The sequence below is a fragment of the Leptonychotes weddellii genome, chromosome 2 (assembly GCF_054177405.1).
Source record: "Leptonychotes weddellii isolate Sample4059 chromosome 2, ASM5417740v2, whole genome shotgun sequence".
Taxonomy (NCBI): Eukaryota; Metazoa; Chordata; class Mammalia; order Carnivora; family Phocidae; genus Leptonychotes; species Leptonychotes weddellii.
The window spans coordinates 67,134,599-67,154,457 of record NC_138370.1 but is presented as its reverse complement, the minus strand read 5'-3'; the positions used below and the strand labels follow the sequence as shown (position 1 = coordinate 67,154,457).

Here is a 19,859-nt window from a genome sequence, read left to right as displayed (position 1 = left end):
TTTTTTTTTTTAACATATAATGTATTATTTGTTTCAGAGGTACAGGTCTGTGATTCAACGGTCTTAATACTCCTCTCTTCAGTGTTCTTGCCTTTCTCAGGTAAGGGCAGTCCCTGACCCCTGCATGCTCATTTCAAGAACTTTCCTTAAGGTGAGCAGTAACCCAGAAGCAGCATCCACAGCCAAGTTACCCATTTATTTAAGAACTTTCTTCCTCTCAACCCTTTGGCTAGGAATGTCTAGAAGTAACTTTTTGCTCTGACTCTACTTATCACCATGCTAGTTGATTAAGGGGAAGAAATACTGTTTTCAAAGAATGGGAGAAAAAAGAAGGGAAGAAATACCTCTTGTTTGGAGTTCTGCCCCTACTTTTCCTCTGCTTCCATATATGATTGAATGCTTATTTCTCATTTATAGCTTATAAAATCTCCTCAGGTTTCATTGTACCTTCACCTACAGTTCCCTCTGCCTGGTCTCCTTCAGGTGGCAAGATATCTTCCACACCCTGTCTTTGTGCAAAAGAAAAAAAAATCCCATTCTGCAATGTTTCTGCCACTTGCAGGCAAGGACTGATCATTTTCTGATTTGTGACATTGTTTTTCTTTATTCAGGAGTGTCAATCTTGATAGTTTACAGGGCCGGGCATGAGTGAAGAGGGCCAGATGCAAAGAGCGGCCAGCAAAGGGCAACACATGCACCCTCTAAAGGGGGAGCTGGGGCTCCTGTCCAACACTCAGAATGGCCACACCATTCTGTTGAGACTTTGGCCCTCTAGCTAGTAGAACAGGACCTTGTTTCCATAGGGTCCAATGGAAAGAGAAGGCACAGAAGGGGGACTTTTTGTTCTTTCAGTTTATCTCTTCATACTGACCCAGAAGAAAAAAACAGAGGAAATCTCAGAAGACGGGAGGTAGGGGTGGTGTGTGTGTGTGTGTGTGTGTGTGTGTGTGTGTGTGTGTGTGTGTGTGTGTGTGTAAGACACAGAGAGAGAGACAGAAAGAGAAGGAAAGGGAGGAAGGACGGAGAGGGAGCAGAAGGAGGAGGAGGGAAGGGAGCAGGGAAGGGTGGAGGTCAGATATTGGACACTACACAGAACGGTGTCCCAGTGAGCACAGGGGAAGTAAGAGATCCTGTTTGAAAGCCACAGAGAGGGAAGAGAAGAGGGGAAGAGCCGTTGGGGATAGAGGAGGAAAAGTAAATAAAGCCAGTAAAGGGGAAGGTGACCCAGGCTCATCCTACTTCCGTGGCTCCTCTCGTCAGAACTCCTGTCCCCCACCCATCACTGGCTCCTACCCTGCTGGAGCGAGGGTCCAGGCACAGAAGTCACCTCCGTGGGCGAGGGGTGGGTGAGGCCAGCCGTGTCCCAAATCCATGCACTCCTGGCCTTCATGGCGACACCCTGATCCCAGCCGGAACAACAGTGACACGGCCTTGGAATACACAGCCTGAGTATGAGCCAGGCCTACTAGGGCTTTTGGACCTTGGGTGCAGAGGATCCTTAGGAGCACTGTGACCCAGGGAGGGCCCCTCACTAAAGACGACTGGACAATGGCGGCACAGTGGCCCCCACTGGGGTCACAACAGGGACAGGCAGCGCTCCATGAAACAGGAAATGACTGACACTGAGTCTGGTGCTGGCATGACGCAGCCAATTGCAGGGGGAGGTCACTGTGGAGCTGCGGCTGACGAGCCCGAGTCCGAGGCAGACACACTCAGAGCGCTCACTCAGAGGGGCTCCGAAAGCGGCACCGAGGCTTAAACTCTTGCTCCTACCATCTCTCAACCGGAAAAATGAATAAATAAAATAAAGGTTCGGGAACCACAAATGATCTTCAGTGAAAGATCATTCAAAAACCATTTTTTGTTGGGCTACCAACCACTTGAGACAATATAAACATGCTTTTAAATATACTTTTAATTCTAAAATACTGGCCAAGACTTAGAAAAGAGTGGTGACACTGAACCTGCCTTTCAGAAATTAAAAAAAAAAAAAATTGGAAGAAATTTCATTACAGGCTTAAATGGGAGTTTTAATATGTGTACTGAATTGATAAGAAATTTGAATACTTGCAGCGATCTGTAGCAATATATGATAAGCTGTTTCAAGGTACAATTGAATAATTAATCATTTAATACATATTTGAAAAGTTTCACATTTATAATAAGAAAAGTTCTATGCTAATTTAAAGTATTAACTCATATCTTCACCCCAATGTTTAATAAAAAAAGATGGGAAAGAATGTTTTCCTTAATTATTCTCTGCTCCCCACCTTTCCTCCAACTCCAATAAAGCCAGTACACAGCGTTAAGGATAAGATCTTTGGGAACTTTCAGATCTGTTTCACAGGAGAAGGCAAACACAAAGGATCAACTATTAAAGTTTTGTTCACGGTTTTAAATACAGCAAAGCTTCTGGCATGAAAACTGCATCCCCTATCACACTTCTTTATCATAAATGTCATCCTCATAATCAGCAATGATAACTTAGAAAGCATCTTCTAGACTAATTAACAGACTGGTTCATTTGTTCAATAATTCACTTATTTGGCAAATATTTACAGAGTTCCTACTTTGTCCTGGACACCATGCCAGGTGCTGGAAATTAAAAACTGATGACAGGGCGCCTGGGTGGCTCAGTTGGTCAAGCGACTGCCTTCGGCTCGGGTCATGATCCTGGAGTCCCGGGATCGAGTCCTGCATCGGGCTCCCTGCTCGGCCAGGAGTCTGCTTCTCCCTCTGACCCTCCCCCCTCTCATGCTCTCTCTATCTCATTCTCTCTCTCAAATAAATAAATAAAATCTTAAAAAAACAAAAACAAAAACTGATGACGACAGAGCTTGTGATTTCAATGAGGAGGTCCCAGGGAAACAACGTAGGGCTATGGACACCTAAGAGCGAGCTGCCGATGCAGGTTTGAGGTGGCCTGAGCCAGGGGAGAGTGAGCGGGAGAGCAAGGGAGGATCCCATGAGAGCTGATCTCCCCTCAGCTGAACGGCGTATGTTCCTTCCTTCATTTGCTGGAAGGGTATGCAAGTACAGGTACTGGCTGAGGGAAAGTATAGGGACATGCTCAGCAGGTAAGAATGTGCAAGGTGCTGGCCAGCAAGCGGGGAGGCGTGCTTCCAGCTTTCGGTTCACCGCTCACTGGGCTCACACGGCGTTTAATGCTGGTAGCCACACTTTCTTTCTGGAAGCACTCTCTTTCCTTAGGATCTGTGACCTGCACTCCCCTGTCTTGTGTCCTTCTTTTTTTTTTTTTTTTTTTATTTGAGACAGAGAGAACGAGAGAGAGAGTACATGAGAGGGGGGAGGGTCAGAGGGAGAAGCAGACTCCCCGCTGAGCAGGGAGCCCGATGCGGGACTCGATCCAGGGACTCTAGGATCATGACCTGAGCCGAAGGCAGTCGCTTTACCAACTGAGCCACCCAGGCGCCCCGTGTCTTGGGTCCTTTAACTACCACCTCTAAAATGAGTTCAACATTGGTATCTTCAGCTGGAACCTCTCTCTAAGCTTCGGGTGTGTATAAAAACTGCTTATTTAATATCTTTCCTTGAATAATATTTGAAAGGCAATTCAATCTTAGGTTTAAAACTGGCTTCACACTCTCCTTCTTCCCTTCCAAACTCTGGTCCTTTACCCTTGCTCCCTTTTCCTGGGCAGTGACACCAAATCTGACCTGGCACTTAAGGCAGAGGCCTGGAAGTCATCCTAGACACCCATTTCTTCTTCCCCTCCATTCTCTACCTGAATCTGACCACCAGCAATTCCTGTCCATTTTGCCTTTCAACATCTTTGCATTTCTCTCCGTGTCCCATCACTACATAACTCTGCACGGAGTTCCTTCCTGCCGCTGGGCACTGTTCAGAACATTGACAACAGTTAGCAAATATTCCTTCAATAAATGCAGGATGAAGCATGCATATGCATTCAGACTCTAGTTGCAGGCCATCCTAACTTAATAGTTTCTCTAAAAAAAAATAGAGGGTTTATGATAGCACCCTGTGATAGAGCTACTGATCAAGCTCTTTTTGTTGGTGTGATTTGATCAAAAGGCTTTATGTCATTTCTAAATGTTTTCTGGAAGTAGGTTCCCCCCTTTTTGAATTCTGAAAAACACAGCCCTGCACTATTCTAGTTTCTAGTTGAGAGAAACCTACAGAACTCTAGGGTGGGGTTAAGGTCAAAGTTTTAAGAAGAGAGATAAAATTTTCATTCTAATAATTATATAATATCATAACATTTAACTATTTAAAACATTAGAAAGCCATTTTTGTGTTTCCATTTCATCTCTATTAGTATTTTTTACAACAGGCAAATGTTGTACACAAAGTGTATATGGCCTTTTTTATTTTTGGTTTCTTATTTATTTCCCAAACCTTTCAATTACATTAATTTAGACTTCAAATATAAGTTGCTTTCCCCTAAATCTCGTTTGTTAAAAAGGATTCTTACAATTTTTTACCTTTTTCGGAACCTATATACTTGGATATGTGCATACAATTAAAAACTAAGAGTATACCAAAAGCCTAGGCAACAAAAGAAAAAAATAACCTGCACTTCATTAAAATTAAAACCTGTAATTTTAAACGCCTCAAGGGATACTATCAAGAGTGAAAAGACAACCGACAGAATGGGAAAAATATACAAATCACATCTCTGATAAGGGTTTAATATCCAGAGTATATAAAGAACTCCTACAACTCAAGAACAAAAAGACAAACAATCCAATTAAAAATGATCAAAGAACTTGAACAGACATTTCTCCAAAGAAGATCTACAAATGGCCAATAAGCTCACGAACAGAGGCCCCAAATCATTAGTCATTAGGGAAATGCAAATCAAAACCACAATGAGAAAGGACTTCACAACTCCTAAGAGATAAGTCAGAGAAAGACAAATGCTGTATGATATCACTCATATGTGGAATCTAAAGAAGGCTAACTTGCAAAAACAGAGTATAATAGTGATTACTGAGAGGTGAAAGGAGGGGGGAAGGAGAGATGTTGTTTTAAGGGTACAAACTAGCAACTAGTAGACAAGTTGTGCAGACTTAATGTACAGTATAGTGAATGTATAAACTATTATAATCATCAACCTTGCTAATGGACTAGATCTTAATTATTACTCTTACCAAAAGAAAGGAATGACAATTATGGGACTTGACAGAAGTGCTAAGCATCTGCTACAATGGCAATCATATTACAATATATAAATGTCTCAAATCAACATGTATACCTTAAATTTACACGATATTATATATCAAATATATTTCAAAACAAAACAAAAAAATCCCATCCCCAAACATTTTATACCTACTAGGAAAGCTATTAAAAAAAAAAACCCTAGGGGGCGCATGGGTGGCTCAGTTGGTTAAACATCCAACTCTTGATTTTGGCTCAGGTCAAGATCTCAGGGTGCTGGGCTGGAGCCCAGTGTCTGGCTCTGTGCTCAGCGGGGAGTCCGCTTGAGATTCTCCCTCTTCCTCTCCCTCTGCCCCTCCCCCATCTCTCTCCCTCCCTCTCTCTCAAATAAATAAATAAATCTAAAAAAAAAAAAGCCCAAAACAGAAAATAAGTATTAGCAAGGATGTGGTGAAATTGGAACTCTTGTAACTATTGTCACATTGCTGGTGGGAATACATAAAATAGTACAACTGCTGTGGAAAACAGTGTGGTGGTTCCTCAAAAGTTTAATGTAGAATTATAATATGCTCCTAGATATATACCAAAAAAGAAATGAAAGCAGGGACTCAAACAGGTACTAACATACAAATGTTTACAGCAACGTTATTTACAATAGCCAGAGGTGTAAACAACCCAAGTGTCTATTGACAGATGAATGAATAAACAAAATATGGTCAATGCTCTTTACTGGTAAAAATAAATAAGGTAGTTATATTTTATAAAGTTGTAGCAAACACTGAATCAGTGAATAATGAACTGTTCCTCCTAAGGGAAATACAGGGTGAGGTTCTTAAGATCCACTGGTCACTTTCATCAACTGATCTATACATAATCCTGTTTTACGTGTATTTCTGTTTAAGGGCATCTTATTAATAAATATATAGCTGATACATTAGCATTGAACTTACAGCCAACAGCACTATAACTCATGCCTGAAAGAAGCTCATCTAAGACCTATGTCTTTCTCCCTAAGGCACATCAGACTTCTTGCTTTAGGAACACTACATAGCACTTCAGCACTCTGCTTAGAGGTCATTTTAAACGGTGAAATCACCAAAAAAAGCACAAAAATGCAAAAAACGTGGTACGAAATAGACCATGAAAAGGCCACTTGTTCACACTATGAGAGCCGAAACAAAAAGGCAGAGAGTCTCAGCTGAAATGTACACATTGGGCGATGCAAATTTATTGCTGCTCTGGGCGTATCTGCGAAAGACTGTGGAAGTGTTGTGAGTCTTGACTCTGAGGTTACAAATAAATGTAGCCAGAAGTCAATTCACAAACACAGAATCTGCAAACAATGAGGATCAATCCTATGTACATACATTGGAATATCATTCAGCCATAATATGAAATTCTGATACATGGTACAATAAGGATGAGCCTTGAAAACCTTATGCTTCAGTGAAATAAGCCAGACACGGAAGGATACATATCGTATGACTCTGCTTGTATGAATTACCTAGAATAGGCAAAATGGACTAGAGTTATCAGGTGTTTGGGGGAGGGGAGACTGTGGAGTTCTTGTTTAAGGGCTTCAAAGTTTTTGTCTGGACAATGAAGTCCTGGAGACGGAGGGTGGGGATGGTTGTACAGCAATGTGAATGTAATTAATGCCACTGAACTATACACTTACAAATGGCTCAAATGGAAAATTTTTATATGTATTTTATGGGAAAAAATTAATAGATGTACTCAAGAAGACTGAATGGATCATTTAAATCTCCTGTTAAAATCAAATGGAAACATGCTGGATGGCATGGAGTAGAGATTCTTGTTTACCCACACTTTTAAAACAAGGAACATGTTTTCCTTTTGGTTTATAGACCATATTTGAAAACAGGCTTACTATTTAATAATATCAGCTGACTAATGAGGAAAACAAGTAAATGAAAATGCGCATGTCAGTTGTTTGGCCTCACTTCATGCTTTTGGTGAAAAATTATGCAGTAGAATTATTCTTTCTGACTAATCGCCAAAAGAAGGGTCACCCTGAGAACCAACAGCTGATGTTCCTAATTTACACTGGAATAAAATGGTCTTTGTGACCTACCATATTGGGGTGACTGGACTTCGTAGGGAAATTGCTATGGTACCATTTAGGTATCTTGGCACTATGTGTCCACTTCTCATCTTTTGCATTGCTTTTCTTTATCACCGATCTATTTCTTATCTGCTTCCTTCCTTACTGAAAACCCCTATTTTCATATCTAGAGAGAGCCATCTGTTAGAATATGGCTGTGGCTACTGTCATAATTCAAAAGTTCCTTTTTTATATTAGGTGTTTCTTGACCCAACAATGACAAAGAAGCACTGCCGGAAATATACACAAAATGTGCTAATGTAGAATGCAAAAAGTGTAAACTTAACGTAGGAAGGAATTCATGGCCAAAGAAATCTTACAATTCTTTTGATCTTTTAAAATGCATCATAAAACTAAAGATGTTTCACTACCACATTTGGCTTTTTTTATGATTGCAAAGAAGGGTAATTTTGAGTGTCATGAAAACACACTGAGCAGCTGTATACTGTTAACCATAGAACCACTATATGAATGCGTGCAAAAACTGGCACTTCATACATTCACATTTCCTAGAAATTAGATAGTCTTCTCAACTGGAGGAGATACCAAAAGAGACTGTTTTCTATTAATGGTGGCTTTGTACCAGTCAAGTTTCTAGAGCCAACTGGATCATCTTTCTTTTGGGACAATTCCCACATACTATTATATGAGAACTATATATACTGATTTATATATACTCAGACATGTGCATGGTAATTCTGCAAAAAGTAATTTTTAAATTCTTAAATGATAGGATTTTTTCCTTTTAAAAATGCTAGCTAGTGTCAGTGGATTCTTTCACAAATATACATATGATTTATGTTTAGAAATCATAAAAAAAAAGCATAACAAATAACTCTGCAGTTTATTTTATGAAGGCTAATTAATAGGTACTTACTCATTAAAGACTAGGTCTGGCGCAAAATAGAGAAATTGGCTGTTTGTATGTTTGTACGATCTCCAGCTCAAGGCAAATGATGATAGACACATCCAAGAATACTGGATTAGGGTAATTTGGTCCTCAAGAGGCAAGTTTCTAAATCCTGAAGAACAGAACAATTAATCACAGAAATACACTTAGCATTTAAGTACATTCCAGGAAGAAGCTTCTTAAGGCAACCCCAAACAGTCACCTGTCTCTAACAGACTCAAATTAGTTCAACAGTCATTTAAGGAGCACCTACCGTGGGCATGGCCCTGTTCAACGTTTCATTCTAAATTCACCCCAAATTTTCAATGAGGGTGAACTGCCAGGACAAATAAAACCAGGGAGTTCAGGCAGTTTCATTGTGGATAACGGTCTAAAACCATTGGTTAGACTGAAAGAATTTATATTAACCTGTAAAACTTGCTTCATTCTACTCACAGTAACATTAAAATAAGGAATATTTTAGTAATTAACTGTCAACTCCTGCATTTCTGCTATCATGGTGGAAGATTTTAATTTTTGTGAATTTGGGGTGGTTGAAAAAATATCATTCCTTGTTTCCTTTCATCCGGGGGTAATACTGGACTCCAACAAAGTTGTGAAGTAGAATGAGGATCCTTGGTACCTGTCCTGCCCTCTCCCACAGTCTTCCCATCTGGGCCTAAGTTAGCCCTTCTTTTATTCCTTTTCTCATCCCCTGTATTCCCAGGGGCATCATGGTATTCTTCCATTTGTAGAGTTTCACCTGGGCAAGCTCCTCTTCAAAGAAACAACTATCGGAGCTTTCCCCAATCTTTTCTCTTAGGGCCCTGGCTGACCACAGATAATCCAAGAAACTGCTTTGATTAATGAACTGGGACAATGGGATAGCCAGTCTAAGTGATTTTTCTGTAGATTAATAGGGGCCTTATTAATAAAATTCTAGAGCACAAAAAATGACTAGAGTAGGAATGTCAAGGACAATTTAAAGGGTGCTGGAGGTAAGATGATATTTTCAGAAAGAATAGTCTTTCAGGGTCTCATACAACTTACTTGACAGGTCTTAGTTTTCTTGTCTGTGCTTAGATTGGCCCTGGTTACAAGCTGCTGATAAAGGGCTCACCTTGTGCTCTCATAACAGAATGTATTTTACCTTATAAATATTTTGGGTCTGAAATGTCCCCTTTCAATCATCAACACAAGAAATGTATATTAATAATAGAACCCGCAGCCCGAACATCTCAGGAGAAATGAGCACATGAACAGAGTTTCCTTACACACTCGATTAATTTGATATTGTTGAAACAAATCTGGTATGAGGATTTAACGGGAAGCTAACTCCAACTGCACTGCTGGAGATGGTGAAATCTGCTGCCCTGACCTCTCTAGTTCAGGATGCAGACCGTGACAGGAGAGGCGGTCCTACCTGGAAGTACCTTTGCCCACTTCACGACTTGGATCATCTGTTTGCCTGCTAAGCGGTTTAGAGTCGAGAGTAGGTTTTCGGCTGTGTCTGGTTTTGAGTTGTCGTAGCCTGCATACACAATCTCAGGCTCGATGTTTTCAAGGATCATAACAGGGGAAGGTGTGAGTGCTCGTGAGATTGTGGAGAGCTGAGGAACCAGCGCTGTGTTGACTGAGGGCTCTTTGGCGGGAGCGATGTACGTCGTCCCTTCCTCGGGGCTCTGGGGGGGCGGGGGTGGGGGCGGGGGTTGCTGCTGCTGTGACTGTTCCTCGTGAATACCTTTTAACTTGCCCAACTTCTTTGACTTTCGAGCTGTAAAACATTATAAACAATAAGGGTAAATTTAGATTATGTTTGGGATACATTACATGAGGTAAGTTACAATTAAACACTGACTGAAACGGATTACTTTTCTTTGAAAGATGTCTTGCTATACTAACAGAAACAGTCCCTTTTCAGTATTTTTCTAATACCAGGCACAGTCCTGTTTCATATCAATTAACCAATTTAACGATTTTATGAGTAGGTACTATTAAGATTCTTATTTTATAATGAGGAAACAGACCAGAGGGTTAAGAAATCTGTCTACGATCACACAGCTAACACATGAGAGAGATGGGAGTTCAGAGGAAGGAAAAATTACTTCGTATGCTAATAAGTTACATATGCCTCAGTTAAATCTTACAGAAGCCAGTAATTCCTGGTATTATCCACCAACAAGTCGCCAACAAGTGCCAGAATGGGTCTTATTATTCTAGTGCTGTCTCTGCTTCCTCGAATTAGCTCTCCCTGGCCCCTTTACTAGTTCTTCTTGGTGCTTCTCTACCACTTACTCTTCCTGTTCTGGTCCATGTGCTGGTCCATTGCTGGCTTATGCACAGTTATTTGGTGTAAATGCTGCTAGCCCTTAGCTATACTGTGAACCGCCGAAACACAAAGATTGGGTGTCCCTCCTTGTTTACAGCCCCTCTGGCACCTTGGTACATGCTATATCTGGAGACAGTGATTTGTAGATGTCCACTGAATTAATGGGAGAGCAATCAACCCCAAAGCAAGGCAACAAAAGGGAATAAATTAAATATCTAGATGATTTCAAATTAGAGAGCTAACTACTACACGTACAGGAATTAATGCTACAAAAAAATCAGGTTTAAGTTACACCAATACACATAAAAAATCTTTAAAAATCTGCCTCACTCTATTTTGTTAATATAAACAATTCACATATCATATAATCTAGAACTAAAAAAATATAATAATACTATAATGGAATCCCACTTTAGATTTTTAGGAGAACATATTATGTACGAGTGACCTTATGTTCTGATTTGCCCAGAACAGTCCTGGTTTATGCTGGTTGTCCCAGCATGATTACCAGTAGCACTCTATTTACTCTTAGAAGTGCCACATTTTGGACAATAAATATAATGTGGTCATTTTAATGAAAACCAAAGGGTCAGTATTAAGTTTAATAATAACTGTTTTTCTTTCTCATTTCCTTTAAGGGCCCTTAAAATAGACAATGAGAAATGAAAGACTGGGGAGGTGGAAGGGAGACTGGAAAGCAGATGGGAGGGCTGAGGGGTGGACAGCAGGTGCATGGGGTGGATGGAGAGATGGGCAGATAACTGGGAAGATGGATGGATGACTGAATGGATAAAAAGGAAAGAAAGCTTAGAAATGCCAAACTGAACTTCGAGCTATGGTGATAACTTATTTGCAAATGCAAGGTTTCCAATTTTACTGAAGACTTTATTTCAAAATTCTTGAAGGACCAGCCACCTACTACTTAGTTCTAAGATGTAAGGGATTTGTAGAATACAAATTTAATGTAGAGTAGAAATATGCCACACTAATTAACTTGATTTTAAAAAACAACCATTCATGATTACAACTGTGGCCACTAATATTTACCACATTCATCACAGAAACACCAATTTACAAGACAAGGCACTAGCCAACAACAGATCTCTTTGCCACACAACCATTAAACATTGGAACTGGGCTTAAAAGATATAATTCCTATCTTTAAGGAGTTTAAAATTAGCAGAACAATTTTAAAGATTTTATTTATTTATTTGAGAGAGAGAATGAGAGAGAGCACATGAGAGGGGGGAGGGTCAGAGGGAGAAGCAGCCTCCCTGCCGAGCAGGGAGCCCGATGCGGGACTCGATCCAGGGACTCCAGGATCATGACCTGAGCCGAAGGCAGTCGCTTAACCAACTGAGCCACCCAGGCGCCCAGCAGAACAATTTTAAAAGTCATTTCAAAACATTTCATTTCTTTATAGAGTACCTCCTTCAATAAAAGATTTGTGGCAGAAAAATCTGATTTTTCGGAACGGTTTCAATGAAAAGCAAATGTATCATATTCACATATGCTAACAGGAAGCTGCGAACGAGTCCTGCCCAAGAGTGCCGAGCTTACAGTGGGGAACTCACATGATTCTGAGGAATGGATGAGTGAGAGACCACCAAGAAAAGAAATCAGCCAGGTGCCTCTCAATAGCCTACGGTGATTACTTGGGGAATCAGATACTTGGAACTGCCTGTGTCACATGAACTTTTCGCTAAGCCTCAACTGATTCATCTGAAAAATGGAGTTGATGAGGCTTCCCCCTCCTAGCTCGTAGAGGGCTAACTGGGTAAGAAAAGTAAAAACACACTGGAAATTATTACTAACGTCTGAAATAATATTTCAATGGTACTTCCATTCTTTCCATAATTTTGAAAATATTTAAAATATTCCAGTTCATTAAAATGTCCTCATTTGTTGTAGGACTACATCTGATGATAACCATAATTTGATTGACTAGAAATAGCCAAGGGTTATATTTTCAACTTTTATTAAAAGTGATATTTGCTTGCAAATTAATTATAGAACTCCTATTTGTTTTAGGCCTTAGGTCTATAATGCTGTGTTTATTCTCCTGGCTGATTTAAGGTCAAAGCCATGAAATATCACGAAGAAGAGAGCTTAACGCTTTCTCTAGCACTTATCCACAAGGCTATGTCCTGCAGCCTGTAACCTAGTGAGCAGATTATCAACATTCTGCTTAGTATTTCAGGTACATTTAACTTTACCCTGTGATTTTGTGGATGTATGTGGGACACACTTGACATCGAGTAATAAATACTCTGTAAAATAGCTCAGGGTAATATTTTCAGTGTGCAGATTCTGCAGCCACATGTATTCATCCAATATCTTTTCTAAAAGCATGGGGAGTTACATAATTAATTACACTTTTATTACTCAAAGTAGTCTTTCTAAAACGCTTGAAAATTTTATGCTGCTCTTCTAATACACGCTATATTCTAAAATGAAAGCTCCTAAAAGTTGGTAATAGTGTCTCATGTGTTCCTATAACATCCTTTCCATGGTGTTTATGGGTACTCAATATATGTTGAATTTATTTCAAATTCAAATTTTAATAAACTTGAATAAATTATTATACTCTAGTAATGGAGTTACGCTATGCGGCTTCCCTTCTAATCCTTTTCTCTTTACCTAATTCGCGTCATTTTTATACTTTAAGATTAGCACAAGCTTCAAGTCCAAGTGTATAATTAAGATGTTTGCTAATTACACAGGAACATCTTTTGCCAAAGATCCTTAATAAGCATGTTTATCCAAAGCATCAGTGAACAAAAATTTGGGGTCTTAACACTGCCTACCAACCACCTTACTAAATTAACATGGAGTTAATGGGCATTGGGCTTGGGAATGCATGCTCCCAGGTGGCCAGAGCCACACTTCATTTCTTAAGTACCAGCGACAGCTGTGGGTGGGTGTGTGCACATGCAAGGGGGGGGGAGGGGGTGCATTAATGTGACTGCAAACATGTCCCAGTCCCACTTAAACCTAAAGGAGTTTCCCTTGTTCTACCTGGATGTTACAGTAACTAGTATGTGCTTACTGGCTGCCCTCAGCTGCCAAGTCCTTAATTACTAACAGCATCTTGGCAGCCACTTTTTCCTGGCACTGCTGGGAGACAGAACTCTATAGATTCTCCATGAATTGCTCCCCCAGGAGCTATGCAATGGGGAGGCCCTGCTTCCCATCCTGACCAATATGCAGAAGCAAGCAGGGAGCATCTGGCTGGACCTTCTAAAAAGTGTGAAAAATTCCCAGTGAGCTCTCACGATTTCACAAAGGCCTTAAACGTAGTATGGCAAGACTTCCTTTTTGGTTTACTCTCTGAGGCTGATAGGACCTGTAAGATACCTTTTTGACAAACTACTGGTTGGGTAGAATGATGGCTGGCTAGGAATTCTATCATTCTTGCATCTCATAGTAAAATGAGGGGGTAAACTAGGTTCTCATAGTACTTTCATCATGATCTTTCTCAAGTATGTTCAGTTAAAGATATTTTAGTCCTAGAAATGGGTAATTAGGGCAGCTTTTCTTCTTCTTCTTCTGGAGTTAGAATAAAGATTGGTATGGGATTTTTTTCAATCACGGTGTTTCACTGGAAAAATTTAAAGTGAGAATTCTGTCATTTTATTTAATTTAATTTTATTTAAGATTTTATTTATTTGACAGAGAGAGACACAGCGAGAGAGGGAACACAAGCAGGGGGAGTGGGAGAGGGAGAAGCAGGCTTCCCACAGAGCAGGGAGCCCGATGCAGGGGCTCGATCCCAGGACTCTGGGACCATGACCTGAGCTGAAGGGGGACGCTTAACCGACTGAGCCACCCAGGCGCCCCGAGTTCTGTCATTTTGGAGACGCTCCATGCCATGTCTTGAAATTTAGGTCTCAGCAGTAAATATTAGAGAAGATATACTCAGGTTATATGTAAACATGTGTTTTCTGTTCACAGGCCAAATATAATTTCTGGATTGAACCCACAGGACAATAACAGCATCCACCTCATCATCCCTCTTTTAACAGACCATTTCTCCTGCCACCCTTGCCCTGCTCATGTTTTCCTCTCCTCCTCATCCTCTTTATTTGCATAACTGCTTTTTGCCTTTCTATTGCCAGAAATGGCATACTCAGAGAGCTGGGGGGAAAACCAAGTATTTCTGTGTCGTAAAACCAAAGCAAGGAATGTCATCTTTCTACAGGTTTAATTGGTTTCACAGCAAAACCTCTCCCATTGGTACTAACAGGAAAAAGAGCATCTATTGTTCACAAGACAATACACACCCCTGGAACTGGGGTAAGCATCCAGGGGCACCCTGCTTCATGAATGAACGAGTAGATTCTCAACTGATAATAAAAAAGTGGCATTTCAATTGTTTATAAATACTCCTTGAGTGGTTAAAGAACTTGAAAACAGGGTGTTTTAAAAAGTATCTCTAAACATTCTCACAGTAATGTACATAATTTAATAAATTAACAGGCATTATTGATGTTAGTAACACAGAAAATATGCCAAGGCAAACTCAAACCCAACTTCTGACCACTTTAAAAGACATTCCACACATACACACACACACACACAACACACACACACACACACACAATGGTAACTGTATGAGGTGATGGATATAGTAGCTTGTGGTAATCATTACACAGGTTTATTTATATCACAGTACCACACAGTACACGTTAAATACATGTAATCTTTTATTTGTTAATCATAACTTCAATAAACCTGGGGGAAAAGATGTTCCAAATTAGTGGATATCCATATATTATATTTTAATGTGTGTACAAATATCCATAGATATCTTCACATCTATAATAAATATAATTTTGTTGCTATTGGAGAACATGTTTCTTTACTACTTAGCCAATAACCAGTATCTACCCACTGTGTAGAAGGAGTCTTGGTTCTGGGAGCAGTGCAATGTTGAATAACAGTATTGGAGTCTGGACAAGAGATGAGAATCTTGGGGAAGGAAGTTGGACCCATACATAAGAAAGTAATTAGGTTTGTAAAGCAGGCTATGATAAGTGTGGGATCAGTGGTACTGACAAGATACTTGGGAGAGTCAGACGATGGGAGGGAGAAGTTGTTTTATCTTTCTATTGGAGGTCACGTTTTCCTGTATCCCTCTGCATTAATTCCCACCATGCTCTGGTTTGCTTCTGGTGTGATTCAGGTTACACTGAAGACCCACGTGAGCCAGGCCACCTTCCTGTGTAGGGATCCACCCAAAGTTAAGCCCCACTGACTTCTCTAAGAGGAGAGTCCCTCACACCAGAAGCCAAATCTCATCAGAGAGACTCAAGGGAATCTGAGGCAGCCAGAATAGGGGGTCTACTAATTTTGCAGAGATAGTAACAAGGTTCTGGAAGATAACCCCCAACGACATATTCTGCTACTTTCCCTGCTGGATACAGGAGGTTGGAAAGGTGCAACGCAAGCCTCTGCCTACAAGGTACTTCTGGGACTAGACAGATGATTAATGATTGTTTTTATGGCATTTATATTTTCTGTAGGTATATAAATATTATTTTTTCCTCTTCTATTTAGCAACACTTTTTCCCCTCCCTTTTTTCTTTTAGTGCCAGTCAGACTCGGGAATGTGTGTACAAGGAGGCTGTGTGTGGAGAGGGTTCCACCTTGGGCCAGAGTTCCGAAGGTGACGCAGAGGTCTTCCAGGTGTGGCCAGGCTGGGACTCCCTTAAACTAATTTCCTTAGTGGGGAAATCGTGATAGTAAAGAGCTGCCATTCACTGAGAATCTGTTAAGTGCTAGGACGGTATCTTGTAAAATATCTCACTGAATCCTCAGAAGTGCCTTGTGAGGCTGGTACTGCTGTCCCCACCATCACACAGACGGTACGGTGGGTTTGCACAGGGCCACAAGGCACTGACGGGGCTGTGGCAGAGGGGTGGGTGCTGAGCTGTGGTAATGACAGTGGAAGAACAGAAGAGAGAAGCCCCATTACGTGTGCAGGTGACATCAAATCAAGAAGTCAAAGGGGGGTGAAAAAGGGCCTGGCCCTCCACTGGCATCAACGAGTTCAGCAGGGTTACCGTTAGGTGGCCTCTCTTGAAGAGATTAGTCTTTTCAGTAGGGGGCATATTACGACCTGTACCAATACACAGGTATTCTGTCTCCTCACTCCCTGGGCAGAACGGTCAACTTTGGGGTACTTGGGGGCTGCTGCTGCTGTAGCAGGTGTCCCAGGCTTTATGCTTTTTGCTCAGGTGAGGGCACCTTCATTCTGATGGAAGGAGGTACCAAAAGATACAGAGTTCAAACTGGCTGTATAAAAACTAGTATTCACTGGGGAGGAAGAACTCACTACTACTTTTTTTTTTTTTTTTTTTTTTAAGATTTTACTTATTTATTTGACAGAGAGAGACACAGCGAGAGAGGGAACACAAGGAGGGGGAGGGGGAGAGGGAGAAGCAGGCTTCCCACGGAGCAGGGAGCCCGACGTGGGGCTCGATTCCAGGACCCCCGGATCATGACCTGAGCCGAAGGCAGCCGCTTAACGACTGAGCCACCCAGGTGCCCCAAACTCACTACTTCTGATAAAAAATAAAGGTCCTAAGCTCTGTTGCGACTGAGAGTTGAGTTCTTTGGACAAACAGATCTTTGAAATCAGATGAACATTCTTGAAAGAAATACATATTATTTATCTGCTTTGTAAATTTCACATTCTTTAGGAATAACTATGCTATGCTCAAGATCAACAGATCTGTGGACGTAAAACAAAACACAAACAAATTAGCAAAAGGGGAAAAAAAGGAGAGGAAAACCTCCATCTAGCTTTATAATATACTTAAAATAAGAAGAACAGGGTCATGATAGCCGTGGCTGCCAAGCAAAAGGCCCCTCCCTCAGTCAAAAAGTTAATTCTTTAACAGCTGCAAGAGTTGCCTTCTTGGCATATGTTTGAGCACAGAATTTATTACATGAAGCATGATCTCATTGGGTATGCAAGGTAAATAGTCTCATTAAGAATGTTTTATGAAGAAACATTACTGCTCTAACAAGGTCAAAGGGTGAGCAAGGTATGAGAAAGAGGCAGAAGGCAGTGACCTGGAAACAGACTACAGTGCCCCGCTTAATTTACTGTGCTTTCCTGCGCCCTCGCGTGATCCTCCTTTGGCTCAGGCCAAAAAGAACTGGTCAGATGCTAGGACACATGCTGGGCAGAAAACCCACAAAAAGGGCCCCAGGCATACCTCCTCAAACCAGAAAGCCAGCTAAGTGGGATCTACCTTAAGTAGTATTACACACACACACGCACACATACACACACACATACATGTTAACTTATTTATATTTATAAATATGTAAACAAGTTTACCCAATAGGTATATCAGGTTATTTACCCTAGGTTAATGGCATTTTTCTTTACATTTTCAGCAAAAAATTCTACAAATAAGCTCTAAGAGAACACTGAAAATATAATGCTTTAACATTTGTCTGCACATCACTTTTTAGGCATGTTTCAATTGTCCTGTTTTTCCCTCTTAGCATTTGCTCCTACTTCACTGCAATGGCTTCTTCATCTCGGTCCCTTTCATTGTACCCAGTGACCTTACAACTCGCAAGTATTCCAGAATTCTAATTCAATGAGGGAAGTTACCTAAATTCAATTTCAGATTTTTTTTAATGACTACTATTTGTGTACCAAAGAAAGAAAGAAAAACTATGGAGTGGGATGGAAAAATATGCAGACTAGGAGGATAGTTTTGTCTCCAAGACCAGTTTTCTTTAAAATATTTTAGCCTTAGTTCAATATTCTTTTTGTAAAATAATTACTTAGAGCCACATCATTATAGTTTTCATTATTTTTAAGGACTATTACTTAACAGCATATTTTATATAAAGTCATCTCAATTTTAATCAAATTATAAGTAGTGCTTTACATCACTTACATAAAAGAAAACTGACGAGGTTTTAGTTGAGACTACCAATGTTGAGATTATAACTGAACGATTAAAAATTATTAAAACTTCTTAGCAAGAAAAAGAATTGGTGAACTAGATAACCAAACACAGAATAATAATCTCATGAATTGATATAAACACGTATTTTTCACAATTGGCATAACAGAAAACATTCTGCATTTCTGAGCACTATCACTCTAGTATTTTTACATTTAAAAAATGCAAGACAAAGAAGCCAAGCAGAATTTTTAAAAATCTTCATATTAGAAGCTAACACTAATAGAAAAAAAGGATAAGTAAACATGTTAATGAGTTAACAGGATGCCATCAAGTTGGGGGGGAAATTAAATAGGCCTGAGGAAAGAGAAAACAAATGTCAATGTTTGTAGCTTTCATGCATTTTAAATAAATATTACTCTACATTTTATTCCACTGACATTATCAGAATAAGTCTAAATTAAGAATTAATAGTAGCCAATGCTGCATGTACTTGAAAAAAAATTTATTTTTCTAGGCTGGGATCTCTTCAGGATACAGGCTGAATTGGTCTGGAAACTCCCAGATAAAGCAGAGCCAAACCAAATGGCCTTTTTTGAATAAGTGATTCTCTTGCATTTGCTTCTCGTGTTTTCATTCCAGCTTTCCTCTGCACACAGGGTTAGCGCTAAAACATTTTGAGGCACTCTGATGATGTCTTGTGTTGGCAGGTCTCAGGTCACCGCTGAGGAGGAGCCTTCTTAGCTGCCTGGTGGTGAGCAGAGCCATGCCAGGGTGGGGGCGGACACACATGCCTGACCTCTCAGTTCTGTTTAGAAGACGAACAGCTATTTTTTTCATCTGGTATTCTGCCACAGTGTAAATTCCAGAGCTTTGGTGGCTCTCTCACAAGCTAATTCAGCACAGCAGGCAGGACAAAAGCATCTTTAAAAGAATATGCTTTCCATTTAAGTTTCAAATTTAAAGTCATCTCAATTTTATATCATTTAGCCACATTTGGGGAAAAAAAAAAAGGTCCAAGAAAGAATTTAAGAAAGTTTTTTTTTTCCCCCGTGGGGCAAAAAAGGTGGTGGACAAGACCCGTGGGCAGAAAGAACTCGAGTAAATTCTTTAAAGATTTTATTTATTTATTTGACAGAGAGAGACACAGCCAAAGAAGGAATACAGCAGAGAGAGTGGGAGAGGGAGAAGCAGGCTTCCCGCGGAGCAGGGAGCCTGATGCGGGGCTCGATCCCAGGACCCTGGGATCATGACCTGAGCCAAAGGCAGACGCTTAACGACTGAGCCACTGAGGCACCCCAAGAAAATTCTTAATAAATATGATGCTAACCCATAAAAAGAAACTTTTAGGAGAAGTAAATGTTAAATCCCTTTTTATATTCTGTGATTCCTTATAATCTATTTTTCCTTCACATAGGAGATTGAACCATAGATTTAGAT

The 19,859-nt window shown here is 40.3% G+C and overlaps 1 protein-coding gene across 5 annotated transcripts in view; it reads right to left on the bottom strand.

Annotated features, from left to right (window-relative positions):
- The window catches only part of NR3C2 (nuclear receptor subfamily 3 group C member 2), a 322,324-nt gene that overhangs the window by 60,265 nt on the left and 242,200 nt on the right, over positions 1-19,859 (bottom strand). For all 5 annotated transcript variants that reach the window (XM_081811789.1, XM_081811786.1, XM_081811787.1 and 2 more), the window contains exons 5-6: positions 9,580-9,930; positions 8,145-8,289 (exon numbers count right to left, since the gene is read on the bottom strand). In XM_081811789.1, the coding sequence (XP_081667915.1) occupies positions 8,145-8,289; positions 9,580-9,930 (496 nt within the window). The remainder of the gene's footprint in view (positions 1-8,144; positions 8,290-9,579; positions 9,931-19,859) is intronic.